Source organism: Protomyctophum parallelum, assembly GCF_964188405.1.
Source record: "Protomyctophum parallelum genome assembly, chromosome: 8".
In the NCBI taxonomy this organism is placed as follows: Eukaryota; Metazoa; Chordata; class Actinopteri; order Myctophiformes; family Myctophidae; genus Protomyctophum; species Protomyctophum parallelum.
Genome location: NC_139703.1, coordinates 9093075 through 9117842, shown reverse-complemented (window position 1 = coordinate 9117842; position 24768 = coordinate 9093075). Strand labels below are relative to the sequence as shown.

Below are 24768 nucleotides of genomic sequence, written 5' to 3'. Positions count from 1 at the left end.
ATCTTTGCTTATCGAGGTCCCTGAAACAAAATATTTTCAGATGGGGGTCGGCAGCTAAATACATAATTTTAGGGGTCCATGAAATGAAAAGGTTTGAGCACCATAGATAGATTTTTTTTTTTTGATTTATAAGATATTTGTAGAATCGGCCTCAGGTCTTAATGGGTTAATGACAATTATTGATGATGATGACAATTTGTGGTGGGTAAAATATGCTTTATCGTTTCCTGCATTTGTTGCCCTTACTGGTGTCATATCTTTGGTCAAATCAGAAGTAATGCCCTCTGGATTTATTGTGCCCCTGTCAGCTTGATGGACGTGGAGATGGGTTGTATAATGTTCTGGTTAACATGTGTGATGGTGACGAGACAAAGGCAAGGTGCAACAGTGAAACAAAGGCGTTTAAATTAATTTTCCCAGGTCCGCGAAGCACGACTATACAACTGAAAGCTATCACGATTTGTGATTAATTGTGCAGCCCTACTACAAAGTCAACAACTACCTTCTTAGTACTATATCCTAAATCACATAAACGTATATATATATATATCGGGCACAAAAGGGATGCTATAGCTGACAGCTGTAGAATGGGAAATTATGTCATAGCGGTGATAGATAGATAGGGCAGGCAGGTTGCATGGTGCGAGTATGGAGTAATATGGATATGAAATGGGAGATGCCCCGGCCTCTTGAACCACGCCACTCACCAGTCCTTTTCTTCATCAAGCGGATGTCCACAGGTTGGGGGCCCTGCAGCTGCTCAAGTGCAGTCCGGATCTGAACCAAAGAGATCAAGAGGTTCAATCCAATTTGTTAACCCATTCTGACCGGGCACCCATTTTGGTGTCAGCATCATGTTATGCTTTAGCTATTTAAAAATAGCAGATCTACAAGCTCATATCGCGCCACCGAGTGGCGCGATACGAGCTTGTAGGTCTGCTATTTTTGAAAAATCGAAGAGCGACTAACATTTTTAGAATCTGATCTCAGGTCAGAATGGGTTCATCAGACCAGTGTGTGTCCGGCGGAAACCTCGTATGAATCTGATCTCAGGTCAGAATGGGTTAAAGAAATACATTGCCATTGCCTCAGTCTTATTTATACAATTATAATTGAAATAAGGCTTGGCCAACATACCTCATCCTCTGTGACATGGAGAGATAGACCTCTGAGCATAATAGTCTTGCTCTCCTCCTCGTCCTGCTCCATCTTGTAGTCCTGGTCTGGATCTCCATCATATTCATCGTCCGACCGCTCACTGGAATGTCGCTTTCGCCCCCTCTGTAGCGTCATGCATAGAAATACAATCTGCGTTGTCACAGCCACACAAGAACGACACGATAATAGGGTGTTCCGTGCTCTTTCACCAGCTTCGAATGTCATCAACCGATAATCACCAGTAGGTTACTTATCAATGACTGCCTTTATACTGGGAGCCTACTGGGAGCCTACTGGCTGCGATTAGGAAACACGGAAGTGAAACTGTATACTTGGCCGGTTGAGACTGATATAAGACTGATATGAGGTTAGGGGACTTACGTGGCCGGTTAAGACTGATATGAGGTTAGGGGACTTACATGGCCGGTTAAGACTGATATGAGGTTAGGGGATTTACGTGGCCGGTTAAGACTGATATGAGGTTAGGGGACTTACGTGGCCGGTTAAGACTCTGTTAGACTGAGGTTAGGGTTAGATTTAGTCCGACAACACAACCAACTAATCGCAGCCAGTAGGCCCCCTGTATATATGCAGTAGGTTGATAAGATTGTCTCGATAAGTAACCTCGATAAGTAAATACAATCTGCATTGTCACAATCCACAAGAATGATGTCCAAATAATAGGGTGTTCAGTGCTCTTTCCAGAGGTCTATAACTTAAATAACATAGATATCCTCCTCAAACAGCCGTTATTCACTGACCTGCTCAGGACTATCTCGAGTCTCTCGACCTCTCCGTGCATGATCAAATCTCTCTCTGTGCCTTTCATCGCCCCAGCGTCGATCACAGTCCCTCTCTGCATCGCGGTTCCTTCTCTCATGCCTGTCTGGATTATTGTCTCTAGGCCCATCTGATCCTGATCCTCCATATCTTCCGCTCCGTTCCCCACGAGTCAGTCTGCAATAAGGCCAACATGCAGAGAACAGAGACTTCCATGGGAACATGTTGTCTCCCAGTAACTTATGTTTAGCACCAAAATACTTGATACACTAGAGGCGAATGCCTATTACTAATAGCATATTCTTACCTTTTATCTCTCATTTGCACCGCAGAAAATACTAGTTCCGTCAAATAATTCTGAAAAAAAGAATAAGAATTCCTTAGATTTTCAGAGTCTTTTACAGCAATATAAGAGGTATTTGCCCAATTTTTGCCCCCCAATTTTTGCCCCCCAATATTTGCCCCCCCCCCCCCCCCCCCCCTACAGCTACATTTAACCAACTACTAAGAAATAATGAAATCGTGTAATAGACAAATTATACATAGATAATGTACTGACTATTTCTGATAGGTTTCACTCTCTCCACTGTCCCACCAACCATGATGGATTCATAATCACCCGTCCCTACTACCGTAAGAAATGATTTAAATGGTGGCCCCGCCGCGACCAATATTTTGCGGCCCTTGACCTTACATTTTTCACTAGTCACGAACATATGTTTATAGGCATGTTTAACAGCATTATAGACCAACCGATGATATAGTTACTAACTTGCTCTGTTTACATTTATACAATCAGCATAGTAGTTTAGCGTTAGCTCACTAACGTGAACTAAACCATGCAGCCAGGCTTTACCACGAAAGCACCGATATTATAAAAGACAGACACTCCTGTGCCGTTTCACGACTTACCAGTAAAGAGTGAAGTCCACAGTTATTAGTTAACTAACCAACGTGCATCAAACAGTGTGTTCGCGGAACAACAACAACATGGTAAAGTAACTAGTAACTAACAGCGGTGACATTAGCTAAGAAGGCTAGCTGCCTAGCTTGCTGGCTGCTCATTTCCTCTCTCTGTACCAGTGGCCCATCCCATCCCCCATTGGGTGAGGGAAATACGTCATAAATTTCCTTTATCACGTTGTTGTTACAATATATATAATATATACAATATATATATATATATATATATATATATATATATATATATATATATATATATATATATATATATATATATATATATATATATAAACCTTTATTTATATAGCACCTTTCAAAACGAGGTTACAAAGTGCTTTACAGAAAAATAAGAACAAATTCAGTGCACACCATAAACAACAGTTGACAACAAATAAAGAACAGGCAATGCACAGAAATGCAGTAGGAGTAGGACATATATATATTCTTTTTTTAAGAGTGTCTAAAACTCTTCGAGAGAGTCATAATTATGACTCTGGTTCATTCTGGTTGTTACTTGTTAGTTGTTACTATTTAAAGCCTGTTTAATACACAAGTCTGGCAATGTGGATTGTGGTGTGGTCCGTGTGTAGGATAATGGGTATGCGAATGTGTGAAAAAATTAAATAATACATTAGTTGCCATTTATTTTCCTTTCAGTCAGTCAGTCAAAGTGTAGATGTATTTGTTTATCAAAGGACAAGGACATTGATTGATTGAAATATTTATTAACAGTTTGCAGAATTACAGTACATTTCAAGCACAAACTCAATTTAAAAGACTGTTAACTGTGAGTGGACGACCCAATTAAGCATTACACTTGTTTACAAGAGGGTCCACCATGTTCAATTCATCAAAACATTTAGAGACGTACAAATAGACACTTCCATATAAAGAACAGAACAGGAATTCATCATAAAGGAAGCAAAAAAGAAGTGAGGGGAAAGAGGGGGGGGGCGATGGCAATTTAGCTTTGTAACGAAAATGAATATTGGATATGGTTTGCTCCTTGGATATAATTAGTGGACATTCCATCACCACCAGGCGGCGCTGTACTTCTCTCAGCCAGTTGGATGCGGGCTTTATGGGCGCCAGGCTGGAGAAGGCTCCGTCTTTTGAGCTAATTTAGAATTTCCTGTCTGAGAGCTAGCTAATTTAAGACATCCGGTTGCCTTTGTCGTGTAAATTCAACAAGTACACTCATCTAAACTGGACTAAAATAGACAAAGTAACGAAGAGTATAGACGGTAAACTCTTAGACGGTCGGATGAGGAAAATCACGCAGGCAGAGAGATGAGCTGAATATCCATCGATGTATTTATTTGCAGTAAGTCAGACAAAGACAGAGGGCTTTCCGCGGCCCTTGAGTTGAGCCGCGGAGCCCAGGGCACATGACCGTACGGTCACACTGCCCCCAACAAGACTAACTCAACATTGTATTTACAGACATATATATAGTTTTCATCAAACAGTTGAGTTCTGGGAGGGGTTGGGATTTAACATAAAGATCAACAACGTGCATAGGAATAGCAGATGGCTGCTACGTGTGTTTTGATTCACACCTGAGAGAAGCTTCAAAGGAGTAATGAACAATGCAGAGTACTTGACTGAGTGATTGCTTTCAAACTTGCAGACAGACAGACTAGACAATCAACTTAGAGTTGATTATAGCATGCTATAGTACAGAATTATCGAGTCCAGATACGACACCTTCAGAATAAAATAAGGTTATTTAATTCATAATTATTACATTACATTATTAGTATTATTATTACATTACAGTTATTGTAAAGACACACATTATGTTTCTGTGTACAAATAAGTAATTAAATAACATCAAAAAGTTATCTAAATGGATAAATGCTATTCACTGGAGTGAATATTCTATTATATTCTAAAAACGACTTATAAATCCTAAAGCCTTGTTTATACTTCACTGTGCAACGGTCCTATGCTGGACAATAGCAGATATGCAAACTCACAGCACATCTCATTCAAGACACTGAACTTGCAGATCTGCCATTTTTGAACACACTATAAAGTTAACCATTTATCATGCTGCTCTACGTGGCACTGCATTCTGTGACATTAAACCAAATGGCATTTTCCACTCTATGACACTACTGTTCTACATTTTTGTCTAATAAAATAGGCTATTAATTTAATCAATCAAACTGCATTAACTAACAGAGATACTACTAACCAAGCTATCCATGTCAACATGCTCTATAGGAGTCTCAATAACAGGTATAAGTAACGTTTAATGTTTAGTAATGTTTAATGTAGCAGAAGAGGCCATTCATTGAACAGAGTTTTGCACAATTTTAACATCCCAGATCGATTGAAATATGAATCTACTGTGCTGTGCTACACCATGATATATTAAGAGTACAATAACATTCCATTGTGAATAAAAACCTATTAACCACAGTGTAATGCTAAAGGTTTCATCACAGGGCTGTCTGCTTCATGTAATATCATTAAAAGTGTTGTTGGTGACAGTTATATGAGTTGGAAGCATTAAGACCCATTTTAACCCTCAATGGCTTCCTTTCTGACAAATAACGTTATTGTAAAAAAAAAAAAAAGATTCACGCGTTCATATGTAGCTATTTTGCATTAGAAGCGGATGGGACCAAGGGACCCGGATGTAACGTAGGGGCAATATGACTACAATATGACTACAATAGATCTCGCGGGCGTGGCCTCACACCGGAAGGAAGTGCCGCCGCCCTCAAATACGGAAGAGACGCGTGGAGGTAGGTTTGGTCAGTGTTTGTTTGGAACGTGCCACGTCACCATCGCGGGTCCGTCTTCGGAGCAAGTAAGTGATTAAATGTTATTTAATACTTAACGCTGTTGTTGTTTGTGTGTTCAAACGTCTATCACTTGAAGTTACTTGTTATGATGTTTATATATGATGTTTGTACGAAACTGTAAAACAGTGTTTCAGTAGCCGAATGGTTAGTGTCGAAGGTTTATAAACAACTTAGCCCTCCAAGCAGAACCCAAATGCTACTGAAGTTTCTGACATTTGTTCGACCCAGTGCATTGGGTCCTGTTCCTCGTCGTCCATGCCACCTGATTAAAACATTTACTGGCTCATGTTTACATGTTAAAACGCCTCCCCGCGGTCTTTGACGATATTCTTCAGTATGAGGCTTTCTGAATATGTAAAGTATAAGTACACATACATACCTTTGCGAATATCTCCTGTGGCGCGGAAGCCGTTAAGTATTTTTAATATATGTTTGCCCGATTTGGAAGCTTGGATTCTTCTTGTTTATTGACACCTCATTGTACCGCCTATCTGGCTAGCTAGTGGCGCTATAGCTATGACACAGCAGATCAGAGGCAGGGACGTAGCCTCACAAGCCAACCGCACACCGGGAGGCGGTACAATAAACGGTAAACAAACAAGAAGAAATAAAGCGACCAAATCGGTCAAACAAAGATTAAAAATACTTAACGGCTTCCGCGCCACAGGAGATATTCGCACCGGGATGTATAGCTACTTAAAGTTACCGAATTCAGAATAACTCAAGGAAAATAATGGCGTCACATGCCGCGGGGCCTATTTTAGAGAGAATCTCCACATCCGCATTTAGGAATTTCCATACGAAAATACAGTAGCGAGCAGGGACCCAACGTAAAACTCAACAAAATATCAAAAAAGTTTTACGTAGGGTCCCGAAAGGGGCTATAAACAACTATGCCCGGCCTCAATGTTTACTAACCGTCGACAGTACCCACTCGACTACCGAAACACGGCTTTAAAGAGTAGTATTTACATATCTAAACACAACAAGTAACTTCAAAAGTGATAACATGTTTGAGCCACGGACCACCATTTCACATTAATAGACTCTCACAATGGTGGTCAGTGGCTCAAATGGGTCTGAGAGACTAGATGGCCTCAAATGGTGGTCCGTGGCTCAAACGCTGAATAAATAATCGACTAGAGGTGAAAATAGTATTGTTTGGTAGGTAAAAGGACAAACATTCTGTGAAAATTGGCACGAAGCAACAAACATTCTTTGAAATTGGTGGGAAACGATCCCGGGCACTCATGTTAACAAAGCTCAGTCACTAACCACTATGCTACAATCAGCATTATATAATCAAAGGATCAAAAGTAGCAATCTTCTACATTCTCTAATTGTGTAGTTTTTTTGGAAATTAAGCAGATGCTTAACAACAATTGAACTATTGAGAGTGTAAAGATCTACTATTGGGGTCAATTTGGTTACCTAAATTAAATTGCTCTGTATTGTGACAGTAATCATTGCTATAGTGTGTGTTCAGTAACAGTGTTAAATAGCTCTATAGTGTGACAGTAATCATTGCTATAGTGTGTGTTCAGTAACAGTGTTAAATAGCTCTATATTGTGACAGTAATCATTGCTATAGTGTGTGTGTTCAGTAACAGTGTTAAATAGCTCTATATTGTGACAGTAATCATTGCTATAGTGTGTGTGTTCAGTAACAGTGTTAAATAGCTCTATATTGTGACAGTAATCATTGCTATAGTGTGTGTTCAGTAACAGTGTTAAATAGCTCTATAGTGTGACAGTAATCATTGCTATAGTGTGTGTTCAGTAACTTGCAACACAGCAGCCAAGTATATGCAGAACACATATACACGCATTTGACATAACACAAACAACAAGACAATTTACATACATAAAGACATGAAGAAAAGAGCAATATCCACCGCTTAGATTATCCTGTGGCTACTACAACTCCTGATTAAACCCTTTTCTATTTATTAAAGAGCTGGAGAGACAGGAATATTCCTGTTACTGAACACACACTATAGCAATTATTACTGTCACAATAACTTTGTACTTTTGCTACTGATGTTTGTGTGCAACATTTGAGCTGGTGTCAAGTCACCTTAATTCAAGTGATAGATTATATACAGGGGCATGCCATATGGTCTACCTGCACAGCCTTTGTGATTACTGGTAGATCACGATGTACCTTTTGGGCACCCCTGCAATACAGGATTCCTGTCCAGAATTGTTTTTTATTAAATATAGAGGGTTTAAGTGTAGGGTTTGTCATGTTGGTGTTCTCTATAACTTTTCGTCCTGGGCATGACGTTAAACTGTCCAGTGTAACTCCAAGTTACATGGGGTGGGTATGGTTTGAGAGTTTGTGATGCTCAGTTCTTTTTTTGCGTCTCGGTTCCTCAGGTGGAAGCTGCATAGTTGGGTTTTTGATGGGTTGGGTTTCAAGTGGCTGGTCGTTTGTTTAGATATTGAAAAGGAGGGGGGCGAGCGCGCTACCTTGTGGGAGGCCGTTCTTTTCGGCTTTCCATTTACTCCTCTGGTCATTTAACTGAACATAGAAGCGCCTGTTGTTGAGGAGGCTTTTCCTGACCATTGTGCAGTGTTGGACAGTGTCGTAGGCAGCAGAGAGATCTCTGAATGCTGCTCCAGTTATTTGTTTCCCCTCAAACCCATCCTCAATGTGTTGGGTGAGGTTGAGCTCTGTCCAGCACAGGAGCGGCTGGGACGGAAACCAGCTTGGTCTTTAGTCAGCTTGGTATCTGAGTGGCAACAAGGCGTTGGAGTAGCAGCTTCTCATATAGCCTTGTAGGTGATGCAGAGGGAAATGGGTCGGTAGCTCTTTGTGGATAATGGGTCTATGCCAGGTTTAGGGATTGCAACCACGTTGGCCTTTTCCCAGACAGAAGGGATGGTTTTCTGTGCTATGCATGTGTTCAGCATCCCCACAAGCCAGGTCTTTGCGTTGGGTCCCAGGTGCTGTAACATTTCTGCCAGTAGGTCATCAATCCCTGCTGCTTTTCCGGGTTTCAACTTTCCCATTGCAGTTTCAAGTTCTTCTAGGTCGAAGGGTTTGGTTTGAGGGCTGGCTGATTGTGGTTGGTCTGATACCACTGTGCGATGGTATTCTCCTGTGGGTCGGTGGCGGTCTTGGTCACAACTGGTGGCCAACAGTTGTAACCAACACCGCCACCGACCCACATAGAATACCATCGCACAGTGGTATCAGACCAACCACAATCAGCCAGCCCTCAAACCAAACCCTTCGACTTAGAAGAACGTGAAACTGCAATGGGAAAGTTGAAACCCGGAAAAGCAGCAGGGATTGATGGCATACTGGCAGAAATGATACAGCACCTGGGACCTATCGCAAGGACCTGGCTTGTGGGGATGCTGAACACATGCATAGCACAGAAAACCATCCCTTCTGTTTGGAAAAAGGCTGGAGTAGTTGCAATCCCTAAACCTGGCAAAGACCCATTATCCCCGAAGAGCTACCGACCCATTTCCCTCCTCTGCATCACCTACAAGCTCTATGAGAGGCACTACAATTTCTGAACAGACTATATTTACATCAATATGTCTGGGTCCCCACCTACTCACTCAGGGTTGACGTGTCACACCTGCAGTGATGGGAGGGGCACCAAAATGTGGTATTTTGATTGTTTAATGGGGGCACTCCCTTAGTATAAAAGTGTATGTTTTGTGTACACATGACCTGATGAAGATCAAATGGATCGAAACGCTGTCAGTATTTCAACAAAGAACGTCTTTCTTATACCTGTGGTGTGCGGGCTCCATCCAATACCTACACCAGTTGTGATGCAACAGAGTTTGCTGTGACCGTTGTGAATTATGGGTGGTGTGGTTTTTGCCAAGACGGTGGATTGTGGCCCATGCCTTCCTGCTGTTATTTGACATGTTGGTGTTCTCTATATCTTTTCGTCCTGGGCATGACGTTAAACTGTTCCGTTCGAGAGGACCAGCGACCCTCGAATGTAAACGGCCACGAAAGGAAATTATGTGTGTGTGAGGTGTTCTCTATAGGTTGGGTTTCAGGTGGTTGTATTGTAGTAGCTTGACATTTCTTGGAGGGCACTTTCAAGGACAGACTCAATCTTCTGGAAGTCTGCTTGTTGGGTCGTAATGCAGAGGTTGTCGGCGTAGATGAAACGCTGGCATTAGGCATTGGGTAGTGGCTGGTCGTTTGTGTAGATATTGAAAAGGAGGGGGGCGAGCACGCTACCTTGTTGGAGGCCGTTCTTTTGGGCTTTCCATTTACTCCTCTGGTCATTTAACTGGACATAGAAGCGCCTGTTGTTGAGGAGGCTTTTCCTGACCATTGTGCGGTGTTGGACAGTGTCGTAGGCAGCAGAGAGATCTCTGAATGCTGCTCCAGTTATTTGTTTCCCCTCAAACCCATCCTCAATGTGTTGGGTGAGGTTGAGCTCTGTCCAGCACAGGAGCGGCTGGGACGGAAACCAGCTTGGTCTTTAGTCAGCTTGGTATCTATGAGTGGCAACAAGGCGTTGGAGTAGCAGCTTCTCATATAGCCTTGTAGGTGATGCAGAGGGAAATGGGTCGGTAGCTCTTTGTGGATAATGGGTCTTTGCCAGGTTTAGGGATTGCAACCACTTTGGCCTTTTCCCAGACAGAAGGGATGGTTTTCTGTGCTATGCATGTGTTCAGCATCCCCACAAGCCAGGTCTTTGCGTTGGGTCCCAGGTGCTGTAACATTTCTGCCAGTAGGTCATCAATCCCTGCTGCTTTTCCGGGTTTCAACTTTCCCATTGCAGTTTCAAGTTCTTCTAGGTCGAAGGGTTTGGTTTGAGGGCTGGCTGATTGTGGTTGGTCTGATACCACTGTGCGATGGTATTCTCCTGTGGGTCGGTGGCGGTCTTGGTCACAACTGGTGGCCAACAGTTGTAACCAACACCGCCACCGACCCACATAGAATACCATCGCACAGTGGTATCAGACCAACCACAATCAGCCAGCCCTCAAACCAAACCCTTCGACTTAGAAGAACGTGAAACTGCAATGGGAAAGTTGAAACCCGGAAAAGCAGCAGGGATTGATGGCATACTGGCAGAAATGATACAGCACCTGGGACCTATCGCAAGGACCTGGCTTGTGGGGATGCTGAACACATGCATAGCACAGAAAACCATCCCTTCTGTTTGGAAAAAGGCTGGAGTAGTTGCAATCCCTAAACCTGGCAAAGACCCATTATCCCCGAAGAGCTACCGACCCATTTCCCTCCTCTGCATCACCTACAAGCTCTATGAGAGGCACTACAATTTCTGAACAGACTATATTTACATCAATATGTCTGGGTCCCCACCTACTCACTCAGGGTTGACGTGTCACACCTGCAGTGATGGGAGGGGCACCAAAATGTGGTATTTTGATTGTTTAATGGGGGCACTCCCTTAGTATAAAAGTGTATGTTTTGTGTACACATGACCTGATGAAGATCAAATGGATCGAAACGCTGTCAGTATTTCAACAAAGAACGTCTTTCTTATACCTGTGGTGTGCGGGCTCCATCCAATACCTACACCAGTTGTGATGCAACAGAGTTTGCTGTGACCGTTGTGAATTATGGGTGGTGTGGTTTTTGCCAAGACGGTGGATTGTGGCCCATGCCTTCCTGCTGTTATTTGACATGTTGGTGTTCTCTATATCTTTTCGTCCTGGGCATGACGTTAAACTGTTCCGTTCGAGAGGACCAGCGACCCTCGAATGTAAACGGCCACGAAAAGAAATTATGTGTGTGTGAGGTGTTCTCTATAGGTTGGGTTTCAGGTGGTTGTATTGTAGTAGCTTGACATTTCTTGGAGGGCACTTTCAAGGACAGACTCAATCTTCTGGAAGTCTGCTTGTTGGGTCGTAATGCAGAGGTTGTCGGCGTAGATGAAACGCTGGCATTAGGCATTGGGTAGTGGCTGGTCGTTTGTGTAGATATTGAAAAGGAGGGGGGCGAGCACGCTACCTTGTTGGAGGCCGTTCTTTTGGGCTTTCCATTTACTCCTCTGGTCATTTAACTGGACATAGAAGCGCCTGTTGTTGAGGAGGCTTTTCCTGACCATTGTGCGGTGTTGGACAGTGTCGTAGGCAGCAGAGAGATCTCTGAATGCTGCTCCAGTTATTTGTTTCCCCTCAAACCCATCCTCAATGTGTTGGGTGAGGTTGAGCTCTGTCCAGCACAGGAGCGGCTGGGACGGAAACCAGCTTGGTCTTTAGTCAGCTTGGTATCTATGAGTGGCAACAAGGCGTTGGAGTAGCAGCTTCTCATATAGCCTTGTAGGTGATGCAGAGGGAAATGGGTCGGTAGCTCTTTGTGGATAATGGGTCTTTGCCAGGTTTAGGGATTGCAACCACTTTGGCCTTTTCCCAGACAGAAGGGATGGTTTTCTGTGCTATGCATGTGTTCAGCATCCCCACAAGCCAGGTCTTTGCGTTGGGTCCCAGGTGCTGTAACATTTCTGCCAGTAGGTCATCAATCCCTGCTGCTTTTCCGGGTTTCAACTTTCCCATTGCAGTTTCAAGTTCTTCTAGGTCGAAGGGTTTGGTTTGAGGGCTGGCTGATTGTGGTTGGTCTGATACCACTGTGCGATGGTATTCTCCTGTGGGTCGGTGGCGGTCTTGGTCACAACTGGTGGCCAACAGTTGTAACCAACACCGCCACCGACCCACATAGAATACCATCGCACAGTGGTATCAGACCAACCACAATCAGCCAGCCCTCAAACCAAACCCTTCGACTTAGAAGAACGTGAAACTGCAATGGGAAAGTTGAAACCCGGAAAAGCAGCAGGGATTGATGGCATACTGGCAGAAATGATACAGCACCTGGGACCTATCGCAAGGACCTGGCTTGTGGGGATGCTGAACACATGCATAGCACAGAAAACCATCCCTTCTGTTTGGAAAAAGGCTGGAGTAGTTGCAATCCCTAAACCTGGCAAAGACCCATTATCCCCGAAGAGCTACCGACCCATTTCCCTCCTCTGCATCACCTACAAGCTCTATGAGAGGCACTACAATTTCTGAACAGACTATATTTACATCAATATGTCTGGGTCCCCACCTACTCACTCAGGGTTGACGTGTCACACCTGCAGTGATGGGAGGGGCACCAAAATGTGGTATTTTGATTGTTTAATGGGGGCACTCCCTTAGTATAAAAGTGTATGTTTTGTGTACACATGACCTGATGAAGATCAAATGGATCGAAACGCTGTCAGTATTTCAACAAAGAACGTCTTTCTTATACCTGTGGTGTGCGGGCTCCATCCAATACCTACACCAGTTGTGATGCAACAGAGTTTGCTGTGACCGTTGTGAATTATGGGTGGTGTGGTTTTTGCCAAGACGGTGGATTGTGGCCCATGCCTTCCTGCTGTTATTTGACATGTTGGTGTTCTCTATATCTTTTCGTCCTGGGCATGACGTTAAACTGTTCCGTTCGAGAGGACCAGCGACCCTCGAATGTAAACGGCCACGAAAGGAAATTATGTGTGTGTGAGGTGTTCTCTATAGGTTGGGTTTCAGGTGGTTGTATTGTAGTAGCTTGACATTTCTTGGAGGGCACTTTCAAGGACAGACTCAATCTTCTGGAAGTCTGCTTGTTGGGTCGTAATGCAGAGGTTGTCGGCGTAGATGAAACGCTGGCATTAGGCATTGGGTAGTGGCTGGTCGTTTGTGTAGATATTGAAAAGGAGGGGGGCGAGCACGCTACCTTGTTGGAGGCCGTTCTTTTGGGCTTTCCATTTACTCCTCTGGTCATTTAACTGGACATAGAAGCGCCTGTTGTTGAGGAGGCTTTTCCTGACCATTGTGCGGTGTTGGACAGTGTCGTAGGCAGCAGAGAGATCTCTGAATGCTGCTCCAGTTATTTGTTTCCCCTCAAACCCATCCTCAATGTGTTGGGTGAGGTTGAGCTCTGTCCAGCACAGGAGCGGCTGGGACGGAAACCAGCTTGGTCTTTAGTCAGCTTGGTATCTATGAGTGGCAACAAGGCGTTGGAGTAGCAGCTTCTCATATAGCCTTGTAGGTGATGCAGAGGGAAATGGGTCGGTAGCTCTTTGTGGATAATGGGTCTTTGCCAGGTTTAGGGATTGCAACCACTTTGGCCTTTTCCCAGACAGAAGGGATGGTTTTCTGTGCTATGCATGTGTTCAGCATCCCCACAAGCCAGGTCTTTGCGTTGGGTCCCAGGTGCTGTAACATTTCTGCCAGTAGGTCATCAATCCCTGCTGCTTTTCCGGGTTTCAACTTTCCCATTGCAGTTTCAAGTTCTTCTAGGTCGAAGGGTTTGGTTTGAGGGCTGGCTGATTGTGGTTGGTCTGATACCACTGTGCGATGGTATTCTCCTGTGGGTCGGTGGGGGTCTTGGTCACAACTGGTGGCCAACAGTTGTAACCAACACCGCCACCGACCCACATAGAATACCATCGCACAGTGGTATCAGACCAACCACAATCAGCCAGCCCTCAAACCAAACCCTTCGACTTAGAAGAACGTGAAACTGCAATGGGAAAGTTGAAACCCGGAAAAGCAGCAGGGATTGATGGCATACTTGCAGAAATGATACAGCACCTGGGACCTATCGCAAGGACCTGGCTTGTGGGGATGCTGAACACATGCATAGCACAGAAAACCATCCCTTCTGTTTGGAAAAAGGCTGGAGTAGTTGCAATCCCTAAACCTGGCAAAGACCCATTATCCCCGAAGAGCTACCGACCCATTTCCCTCCTCTGCATCACGTCTTTCTTATACCTGTGGTGTGCGGGCTCCATCCAATACCTACACCAGTTGTGATGCAACAGAGTTTGCTGTGACCGTTGTGAATTATGGGTGGTGTGGTCTTTGCCAAGACGGTGGATTGTGGCCCATGCCTTCCTGCTGTTATTTGTCATTATGGTGTTCTCTATATCTTTTCGTCCTGGGCATGACGTTAAACTGTTCCGTTCGAGAGGACCGGCGACCCTCGAATGTAAACGGCCACGAAAGGAAACTGTGTGTGTGAGGTGTTCTCTATCATTTCATTCCAGACTTCACTGTCTATCTCCTGTGTTTTCCATTCATCTTGAGCGTTACACAGTCGTCTGATGTGCGGGGGGAGGTGCCGGCTAGCGCATAAAGGCACGGACGGGACAGGTGTTGTCTTGACCCATCCCGTGATGATGCGACAGGTGTCATTTAGGGCTGTGTCGACCAATTTGGTGTGACGTGATCGGCTCCAGCTTGAGCAGGCATACTCTGCTGTAGAGAAAGACAGGGCCATGGCAGTTGCACGGATTGTTTGTGGGTCTGCGCCCCACTTGGGAGTTCACTAGTTTTCACAGGATGTTATTGTGGGTGTTGACCGTGGCTTTTGTGTTCTCCAGGTGTTTTTTTGAAGAAGAGTGTCCTGTCCAGTGTAACTCCAAGATACATGGGGTGGGTATGGTTGGAGAGTTTGTGACCATCCCAAGTGACGCTCAGTTCTTTTCTCGCGTCTCGGTTCCTCAGGTGGAAGCTGCATAGTTGGGTTTGTGTGTCTTTCTTTTTCTGTCTTTCTTTCTTCGGACGGAGATCAAGGTAGACGCCATAGGAAGTCTCAACACTAGCCGATGCCCCTAGAGATCCATCCCAAAGCTTCCCTCAGGGAGCACAGCAAGCCAGCTAGCCAGCAAGCCTGCCCAGTCAGCCAACGCAGCCAGTCAGCTCCGCCAGTCAGCCAGTGTAGAAAGTCAGGCTGCCAAGCCAGAGCATATCAGCCCTTGCAGTCAGCCATTGCAGCCATACCAGCCTTGCTCAGTCAGCTCAGCCAGGCCTCTCTTGAGGCCTGGCTCTCTGTCTGCCTGGCCCGGTCTGCCCTGCCCTGCCTTGCAGCAACAGAACCAGCCTTTCTGGAAAGCCAGCCAGCTCAGAATGCGAGCTGAGCAAGCCAGTGCAGCAGCAAGCCCAGACTAGGTTACCGCAGCCTTACTGTGCAGCCACAGCCACTCAGTCTAGACCAGCAGGAGCTGGCCAGGCTCCAACCCTTGCAGCGCAGCCTTAGGCCGGACAGTCCCCCTGCCTGCACTTTGTTGCCTTCCTGGCCTGTCTGCCTGCCTAGGCGCCTCGGTCTTCCTGTCTGTCTGCCTTGGCCTGCCAGTCTGAAACTGGTTTAGACTAACTGCGTGCTTGCCAGCTGCGCTGGCTTGCTGAGCTCGTATTCTGAGCTGGCTGGCTTGCCAGCAAGGCTGGTTCTGTTGCTGCAAGGCAGGGCGGGGCAGACCGGGCCAGGCAGACAGAGAGCCAGGCCTCGAGAGAGGCCTGGCTGAGCTGACTGAGCAAGGCTGGTATGGCTACAATGGTTGACTGCAAGGGCTGATGTGCGCTGGCTTGGCAGCCTGACTTTCTACACTGGCTGACTGGCGGAGCTGGCTGGCTGCGTTGGCTGACTGGGCGGGCTTGCTGGCTAGCTGGCTTGCTGGACTCCCTGAGGGAAGCTTTGGGATGGATCTCTAGGGGCATCGGCTTGTGTTGAGCCTTCCAACGGCGTCTACCTTGATCTTCGTCCTAAGAAAGAAAGACAGAAAAAGAAACACACACACAAACTCAACTATGCAGCTTCCACATGAGGAAGGCAGGCAGGCACGCAGGCAGGCACAAGCTGCCTGCGTGCTTGCTTCGCCCTCCAGTTGCTGCTCCAGTTATTTGTTTTCCCTCAAACCCATCCTCAATGTGTTGGGTGAGGTTGAGCTCTGTCCAGCGAAGGACGGGACGGAAACCAGCTTGGTCTTTAGTCAGCTTGGTGTCTATGAGTGGTATGAGGCGTTGGAGTAGCAGCCTCTCTTGTAGGTGATGCAGAGGAGGGAAATGGGTCGGTAGCTCTTTGAGGATGATGGGTCTTTGCCAGGTTTGGGGATTGCAACCACTTTGGCTTTTCTCCAGACAGAAGGGATGGTTTTCTGTGCCATGCATGTGTTCAGCATCCCCACGAGCCAGGTCTTTGCGTTAGGTTCCAGGTGCTGTATAATTTCTGCCAGTATGTCATCAATCCCTGCTGCTTTTCCGGGTTTCAACTTTCCCATTGCAGTTTTGAGTTCTTCTAGGTCGAAGGGTTTGGTTTGAGGGCTGGCTGATTGTGGTTGGTCTGATACCACTGTGCGATGGTATTCTCCTGTGGGTCGTGGCGGTGTTGGTTACGACTGTTGGCCACCAGTTGTGATGCAACAGAGTTCGCTGTGACCGTTGTGAATTATGGGTGGCTCCCTGAGGTCCTTGATCGCCATTGGGTCCAACAGTGGTCATTGAAGCGTGCACACACATGCACACATGCACCTACACACACAGGGGCACATGCGTATGCACACCTGGACCTTTAAATGAACAACAACACAAAAACTAAGGCACTGGTGTCGGACTTCTGGTTTACCGGAACGGGGTTCAACTCCCTGCAGTGCCCTGCTCAATGTGTTGTATTTCATTCATTGGTCCATGGTCTCAGGTCATTGAGCGGCGCGCTATAGTGTGCGATTCTTCATCATTGTTGAGGATTTTTTAAAGGTGAAAATCAAGGAAAAGCAAAAGGCTATAGTCCATGGTCACGGACCGCATACTGGTCAAGGTCATTTATACTGGTGAAGATCATTTACTAGTCTTCTAAAGGTCATTTATACTGGTGAAGATCATTTACTAGTCTTCTAAAGGTCATTTATACTGGTCAAGGTCAATTACTAGTCTCATGAAGGTAATTTATACTGGTCACAGTCATATACTGGTCACGGTCATTTCTACTGGTGAAGGTCATTTATACTGGTCAAGGTCATTTGTACTTGTCAAGGTCATTTATACTGGTCAAGGTCATTTACTAGTCTTATTGAAGGTAATTTATACTGCTCAAGGTCATTGATATTGGTCAAGGTCATTAAGTGGCACGCTATAGTGCGCGATTCTTCATCATTGTTGAGGATTTGAAAAAAGGTTAAATTGCAGAAAAGCGAAAGGCTAAAGTCCATGGTCACGGAGGGCATACTATCGTATGTTGTTTTTCTTTTTTTTGGTGGTGTGCGGGCTCCATCCAATAACTACACCAGTTGTGATGCAATAGAGTTTGCTGTGACCGTTGTGAATTATGGGTGGTGTGGTCTTTGCCAAGACGGTGGATTGTGGCCCATGCCTTCCTGCTGTTATTTGTCATGTTGGTGTTCTCTATATCTTTTCGTCCTGGGCATGACGTTAAACTGTTCCGTTCGAGAGGACCGGCGACCCTCGAATGTAAACAGGTGTTGGGACAGGGTCAGGTGTTGTCTTGATGCATCCTATGATGATGCCACAGGTGTCATTTAGGGCTGTGTCGACCAATTTGGTGTGACGGGATAGGCTTGTAGGTGATGCAGAGGAGGGAAATGGGTCGGTAGCTCTTTGGGGATAATGGGTCTTTGCCAGGTTTAGGGATTGCAACCACTTTGGCCTTTTTCCAGACAGAAGGGATGGTTTTCTGTGCTATGCATGTGTTCAGCATCCCCACAAGCCAGGTCTTTCCGTTAGGTCCCAGGTGCTGTATCATTTCTGCTAGTAGGTCATCAATCCCTGCTGCTTTTCCGGGTTTCAACTTTCCCATTGCAGTTTCACGTTCTTCTAGGTCGAAGGGTTTGGTTTGAAGGCTGGCTGATTGTGGTTGGTCTGATACCACTGTGCGATGGTATTCTCCTGTGGGTTGGTGGCGGTCTTGGTCACAACTGGTGGCCAACAGTTGTAACCAACACCGCCACCGACCCACATAGAATACCATCGCACAGTGGTATCAGACCAACCATAATCAGCCATCACTCAAACCAAACCCTTCGACCTAGAAGAACTTGAAACTGCAATGGGAAAGTTGAAACCCGGAAAAGCAGCAGGGATTGATGACCTACTGGCAGAAATGATACAGCACCTGGGACCTAACTCAAGGCCCTGGCTTGTGGGGATGCTGAACACATGCACAGCACAGAAAACCACCCCTTCTGTCTGGAAAAAGGCCAAAGTGGTTGCAATCCCTAAACCTGGCAAAGACCCATTATCCCCGAAGAGCTACCGACCCATTTCCCTCCTCTGCATCACGTCTTTCTTATACCTGTGGTGTGCGGGCTCCATCCAATACCTACACTAGTTGTGATGCAACAGAATTTGCTGTGACCGTTGTGAATTATGGGTGGTGTGGTCTTTGCCAAGACGGTGGATTGTGGCCCATGCCTTCCTGCTGTTATTTGTCATTTGTCATTATGGTGTTCTCTATATCTTTTCGTCCTGGGCATGACGTTAAACTGTTCCGTTTGAGAGGACCGGCGACCCTCGAATGTAAACAGCCACGAAAGGAAACTGTGTGTGTGAGGTGTTCTCTATCATTTCATTCCAGACTTCACTGTCTATCTCCTGTGTTTTCCATTCATCTTGAGCGTTACACAGTCGTCTGATGTGCGGGGGGAGGTGCCGGCTAGCGCATAAAGGCACGGACGGGACAGGTGTTTTCTTGACCCATCCCGTGATGATGCGACAGGTGTCATTTAGGGCTGTGTCGACCAATTTGGTGTGACGTGATCGGCTCCAGCTTGAGCAGGAATACTCTGCTGTAGAGAAAGACAGGGCCATGGCAGTTGCACGGATTGTTTGTGGGTCTGCGCCCCACTTGGGAGTTCACTAGTTTTCACAGGATGTTATTGTGGGTTTTGACCGTGGCTTTTGTGTTCTCCAGGTGTTTTTTTGAAGAAGAGTGTCCTGTCCAGTGTAACTCCAAGATACATGGGGTGGGTATGGTTGGAGAGTTTGTGACCATCCCAAGTGACGCTCAGTTCTTTTCTCGCGTCTCGGTTCCTCAGGTGGAAGCTGCATAGTTGGGTTTGTGTGTCTTTCTTTTTCTGTCTTTCTTTCTTAGGACGGAGATCAAGGTAGACGCCATAGGAAGGCTCAACACTAGCCGATGCCCCTAGAGATCCATCCAAAAGCTTCCCTCAGGGAGCACAGCAAGCCAGCTAGCCAGCAAGCCTGCCCAGTCAGCCAACGCAGCCAGTCAGCTCCGCCAGTCAGCCAGTGTAGAAAGTCAGGCTGCCAAGCCAGAGCATATCAGCCCTTGCAGTCAGCCATTGCAGCCATACCAGCCTTGCTCAGTCAGCTCAGCCAGGCCTCTCTTGAGGCCTGGCTCTCTGTCTGCCTGGCCCGGTCTGCCCTGCCCTGCCTTGCAGCAACAGAACCAGCCTTTCTGGAAAGCCAGCCAGCTCAGAATGCGAGCTGAGCAAGCCAGTGCAGCAGCAAGCCCAGACTAGGTTACCGCAGCCTTACTGTGCAGCCACAGCCACTCAGTCTAGACCAGCAGGAGCTGGCCAGGCTCCAACCCTTGCAGCGCAGCCTTAGGCCGGACAGTCCCCCTGCCTGCACTTTGTTGCCTTCCTGGCCTGTCTGCCTGCCTAGGCGCCTCGGTCTTCCTGTCTGTCTGCCTTGGCCTGCCAGTCTGAAACTGGTTTAGACTAACTGCGTGCTTGCCAGCTGCGCTGGCTTGCTGAGCTCGTATTCTGAGCTGGCTGGCTTGCCAGCAAGGCTGGTTCTGTTGCTGCAAGGCAGGGCGGGGCAGACCGGGCCAGGCAGACAGAGAGCCAGGCCTCGAGAGAGGCCTGGCTGAGCTGACTGAGCAAGGCTGGTATGGCTACAATGGTTGACTGCAAGGGCTGATCTGCGCTGGCTTGGCAGCCTGACTTTCTACACTGGCTGACTGGCGGAGCTGGCTGGCTGCGTTGGCTGACTGGGCGGGCTTGCTGGCTAGCTGGCTTGCTGGACTCCCTGAGGGAAGCTTTGGGATGGATCTCTAGGGGCATCGGCTTGTGTTGAGCCTTCCAACGGCGTCTACCTTGATCTTCGTCCTAAGAAAGAAAGACAGAAAAAGAAACACACACACAAACTCAACTATGCAGCTTCCACATGAGGAAGGCAGGCAGGCACGCAGGCAGGCACAAGCTGCCTGCGTGCTTGCTTCGCCCTCCAGTTGCTGCTCCAGTTATTTGTTTTCCCTCAAACCCATCCTCAATGTGTTGGGTGAGGTTGAGCTCTGTCCAGCACAGGACGGGACGGAAACCAGCTTGGTCTTTAGTCAGCTTGGTGTCTATGAGTGGTATGAGGCGTTGGAGTAGCAGCCTCTCTTGTAGGTGATGCAGAGGAGGGAAATGGGTCGGTAGCTCTTTGAGGATGATGGGTCTTTGCCAGGTTTGGGGATTGCAACCACTTTGGCTTTTCTCCAGACAGAAGGGATGGTTTTCTGTGCCATGCATGTGTTCAGCATCCCCACGAGCCAGGTCTTTGCGTTAGGTTCCAGGTGCTGTATAATTTCTGCCAGTATGTCATCAATCCCTGCTGCTTTTCCGGGTTTCAACTTTCCCATTGCAGTTTTGAGTTCTTCTAGGTCGAAGGGTTTGGTTTGAGGGCTGGCTGATTGTGGTTGGTCTGATACCACTGTGCGATGGTATTCTCCTGTGGGTCGTGGCGGTGTTGGTTACGACTGTTGGCCACCAGTTGTGATGCAACAGAGTTCGCTGTGACCGTTGTGAATTATGGGTGGCTCCCTGAGGTCCTTGATCGCCATTGGGTCCAACAGTGGTCATTGAAGCGTGCACACACATGCACACATGCACCTACACACACAGGGGCACATGCGTATGCACACCTGGACCTTTAAATGAACAACAACACAAAAACTAAGGCACTGGTGTCGGACTTCTGGTTTACCGGAACGGGGTTCAACTCCCTGCAGTGCCCTGCTCAATGTGTTGTATTTCATTCATTGGTCCATGGTCTCAGGTCATTGAGCGGCACGCTATAGTGTGCGATTCTTCATCATTGTTGAGGATTTTTTAAAGGTGAAAATCAAGGAAAAGCAAAAGGCTATAGTCCATGGTCACGGACCGCATACTGGTCAAGGTCATTTATACTGGTGAAGATCATTTACTAGTCTTCTAAAGGTCATTTATACTGGTGAAGATCATTTACTAGTCTTCTAAAGGTCATTTATACTGGTCAAGGTCATTTACTAGTCTCATGAAGGTAATTTATACTGGTCAGTCATATACTGGTCACGGTCATTTATACTGGTCAAGGTCATTTGTACTTGTCAAGGTCATTTATACTGGTCAAGGTCATTTACTAGTCTTATTGAAGGTCATTTATACTGCTCAAGGTTATTGATCAATATCAATGACCTTGATGACCCCAAGGTCATTAAGTGGCATGCTATAGTGCGCGATTCTTCATCATTGTTCACGATTTGAAAAAAGGTTAAATCGCGGAAAAGCGAAAGGCTATAGTCCATAGTCTCGGAGGGCATACAAAAATGTGTGGTGCTATACAGGCCGTTCTGGAAAATTTGGGACAGAGGTTCATCGTTGGCATCCAGGGAGTGTGTGTGCAAAATTTGGCATCGACCGGGTTAATGGTGCTGGAGATTAGCTGTTAACAAACTGACGGACACACACACACACACACACTCACTCAGAGTGCAAAACATACTCTATCCCCATGGCTTTGGCCTGGTGCCATACCGTTATTAATTATTGCCTACAATGTCAATTGTGAAATTACTTTACCGTTGCAATGCAAAATTTACATTTCAACGAATGGACCTCGTAAAACAAAACAAAAACCAAGGCACTGGTTGTGGTACTTCTGGTTTACCGGAATGGGGTTCAACTCCCTGCAGTGCTCTGCTCAATTTGTTGTATTTACATGGTTCATTTTTATTTTCTGCTCATTGTGTTGCCTTTTCATAGATAACCCCCAGGTTCTTTAATGTGTTTGCACTCCCTACAGTTAGGTTACCAAGTCTATTTATTTATTATTTCTGTTCACTAGAACTAGAACCAATTACCAAAGTAGGCTTTCTAATGACACAACTCGCCTTTGTTTTTATGTGTAGCAAAAACGTTCTTTTTATTTACGCCAAAGAGTAGAGGCTGGTCTGCATTCATGCGAGCGGGGAAGTTTAGAGTAACATAGCTCTAAATGAAACGCATTAGAGCTATGGACCAGAGCTAGTAGTCATAGCACTTCATGGTATATGCATAGTTTATATAGTTTCATTATAGATATATTAAACAGAGAGGACTGGAGTCAATTGGGTTATATTATGTTTAACACTAATTTGAAGCTGTCAAAATCTGACAGACTTCTGGCGGCCATGGCCACGCCCACCTTTTGGTAACGCCCACTTTCGGCCAAGCCCACAAAAAGGACCCCCCATGTCATTTGCCAGGCAGGCTCCACTCTCAGACAGATATTTGGCTCCGTCTTATGAGCTAATTTAGAACTTCCTGTCTGAGAGCTAGCTAATTTAAGACATCCGGTTGCCTTCAGAATAAAATAAGGTTATTTAATTTGTTAATTAAATAATTGTCAATGCCCCAAGGCACAGCACTTTTTTGAGCGTTGACCTCAGTAGAAGGTCTGCTGCCGTGAATTTTACACCTCTCCCACTTAGCGGAGAGTGGGGTGTGGTACAGGACATCTCCCCGAACGCGTGGGTATACTGCATCTACAAGTAGTACAAGATAAATTGAAACCATTGACACCTACTTCGATGGTTCAGTTGTCATCTATGCCGGGGAATTTAGCAGCTCTCATTCAAGCGTTTTTTCAAAATCCAGGTCACACATTTGATTGCAAAACAATCTGTGGTGTCACTCAACAACTAGTGAATAGCATCTTACTTGGCCTTAGGAATGCACAATGACCCATTAGATTTTATACACAAACTAGTAGTTTGGTTGAGTATGTGTGGTGTCCACACAGTTGTTCAAGCAAAACATACAGACATCTGTACATTCTGTGCCTGGACAGTTGAAAGCAATTAACAGAACAATAACGGAGGACAATTTGGAAGAAGATGATGATGATGTGGTTTTATGCAATGAAAGTCTAAATGACAATATGTGTGAAGCTATACCATTACCAATTCTAACATTTCTACAACAGACATCTGCTATCAAAAAATGTCACACACGGCTTGAAGAAGCAGCAGCGCAGGACTCAACATTTAGACGGAAACTTGAGAAATTCAATCTAGCCAACACATCAGTGTCATTAGTGTCTCAGAAATGTTCTAGGACAGAAGTATGCACCATATTAAACAGCTTTGTAGAATACACACTTCGGTCTCCTTTCCTTGGAGATGACCTGCTTTGCCTGAAAAGTCTTAGTCTGTATAGTTGTACTCAATGTGGTGACAAGGCCTTACCATCTACAAAGAACATGTCACAATTCATAGTGCAGCCACTTGACGTGTCACAAAAAGGCATCTTAGACACTATTGCACAAATATTACCTGCTCAATCTGAACAATGTGAAACATGTCAGCAGGAAAAGAGCTTATCAACATATGAAGTAATTAACAGCCCACAGACCTTACTTCTCCTGTTAAGAGCTGGCACAAAAAATCCAAAAACGTTCAATTTATCCTGTCTGTACCACCAAAATGAGTATGCTTTGACCAGTATGTGTGTATTTTTCGACAGGCCACCATATGCGTCATTGTACATCCTTAAAGATCATAAATGGCATATCTGGACAAATGAATCGAATGACACAGCAGGCTATACCTTTGAGCTGATGCAAAGAACATCCGCTCGACAGCACACAAAGACAGTAGTCACAAGTAGTTTCTATGTCGTGTCATACGAGAAAATAAACAGTCGAGAAATAATCAAGTTTCGTCAGGACAAACAAATGCATAAATGCACAGACAGATGCAATCAACGCACACAAGTGACACCCATTCCAAAGCTAGAGGTAACTCCTTGACCTGACTTAGCTTGCGTAGAGAAAGTGATTTCATGTCAATGCCCCAAGGCACAGCACTTTTTTGAGCGTTGACCCCAGTAGAAGGTCTGCTGCTGTGAATTTTACACCTCTCTCTCTTAGCGGAGAGTGGGGTGTGGTAGAGGACATCTCCCCGAACACGTGGGTATGTCCAGATAGTTGCCTCGCGGAGGCCTCTTTGTCCAGTGTCCATTCTGGGTCCGGAAACGGTACTTTTTGTCAGCATTGACCCCAGTATAAGGTCTGCTGCTGTGAATTTTACACC

General features: G+C 45.8%; 1 protein-coding gene across 1 annotated transcript in view; it reads right to left on the bottom strand.

Annotated features, from left to right (window-relative positions):
- Positions 1-24768, bottom strand: part of LOC310862779 (RNA-binding protein 5-like) — a 102562-nt gene that overhangs the window by 9532 nt on the left and 68262 nt on the right. The window contains exons 2-6 of the mRNA XM_083770845.1: positions 2851-2998; positions 2246-2295; positions 1920-2115; positions 1138-1281; positions 708-777 (exon numbers count right to left, since the gene is read on the bottom strand). Of these exons, the coding sequence (XP_083626971.1) occupies positions 708-777; positions 1138-1281; positions 1920-2115; positions 2246-2259 (424 nt within the window). The 5' untranslated portion in view covers positions 2260-2295; positions 2851-2998. The remainder of the gene's footprint in view (positions 1-707; positions 778-1137; positions 1282-1919; positions 2116-2245; positions 2296-2850; positions 2999-24768) is intronic.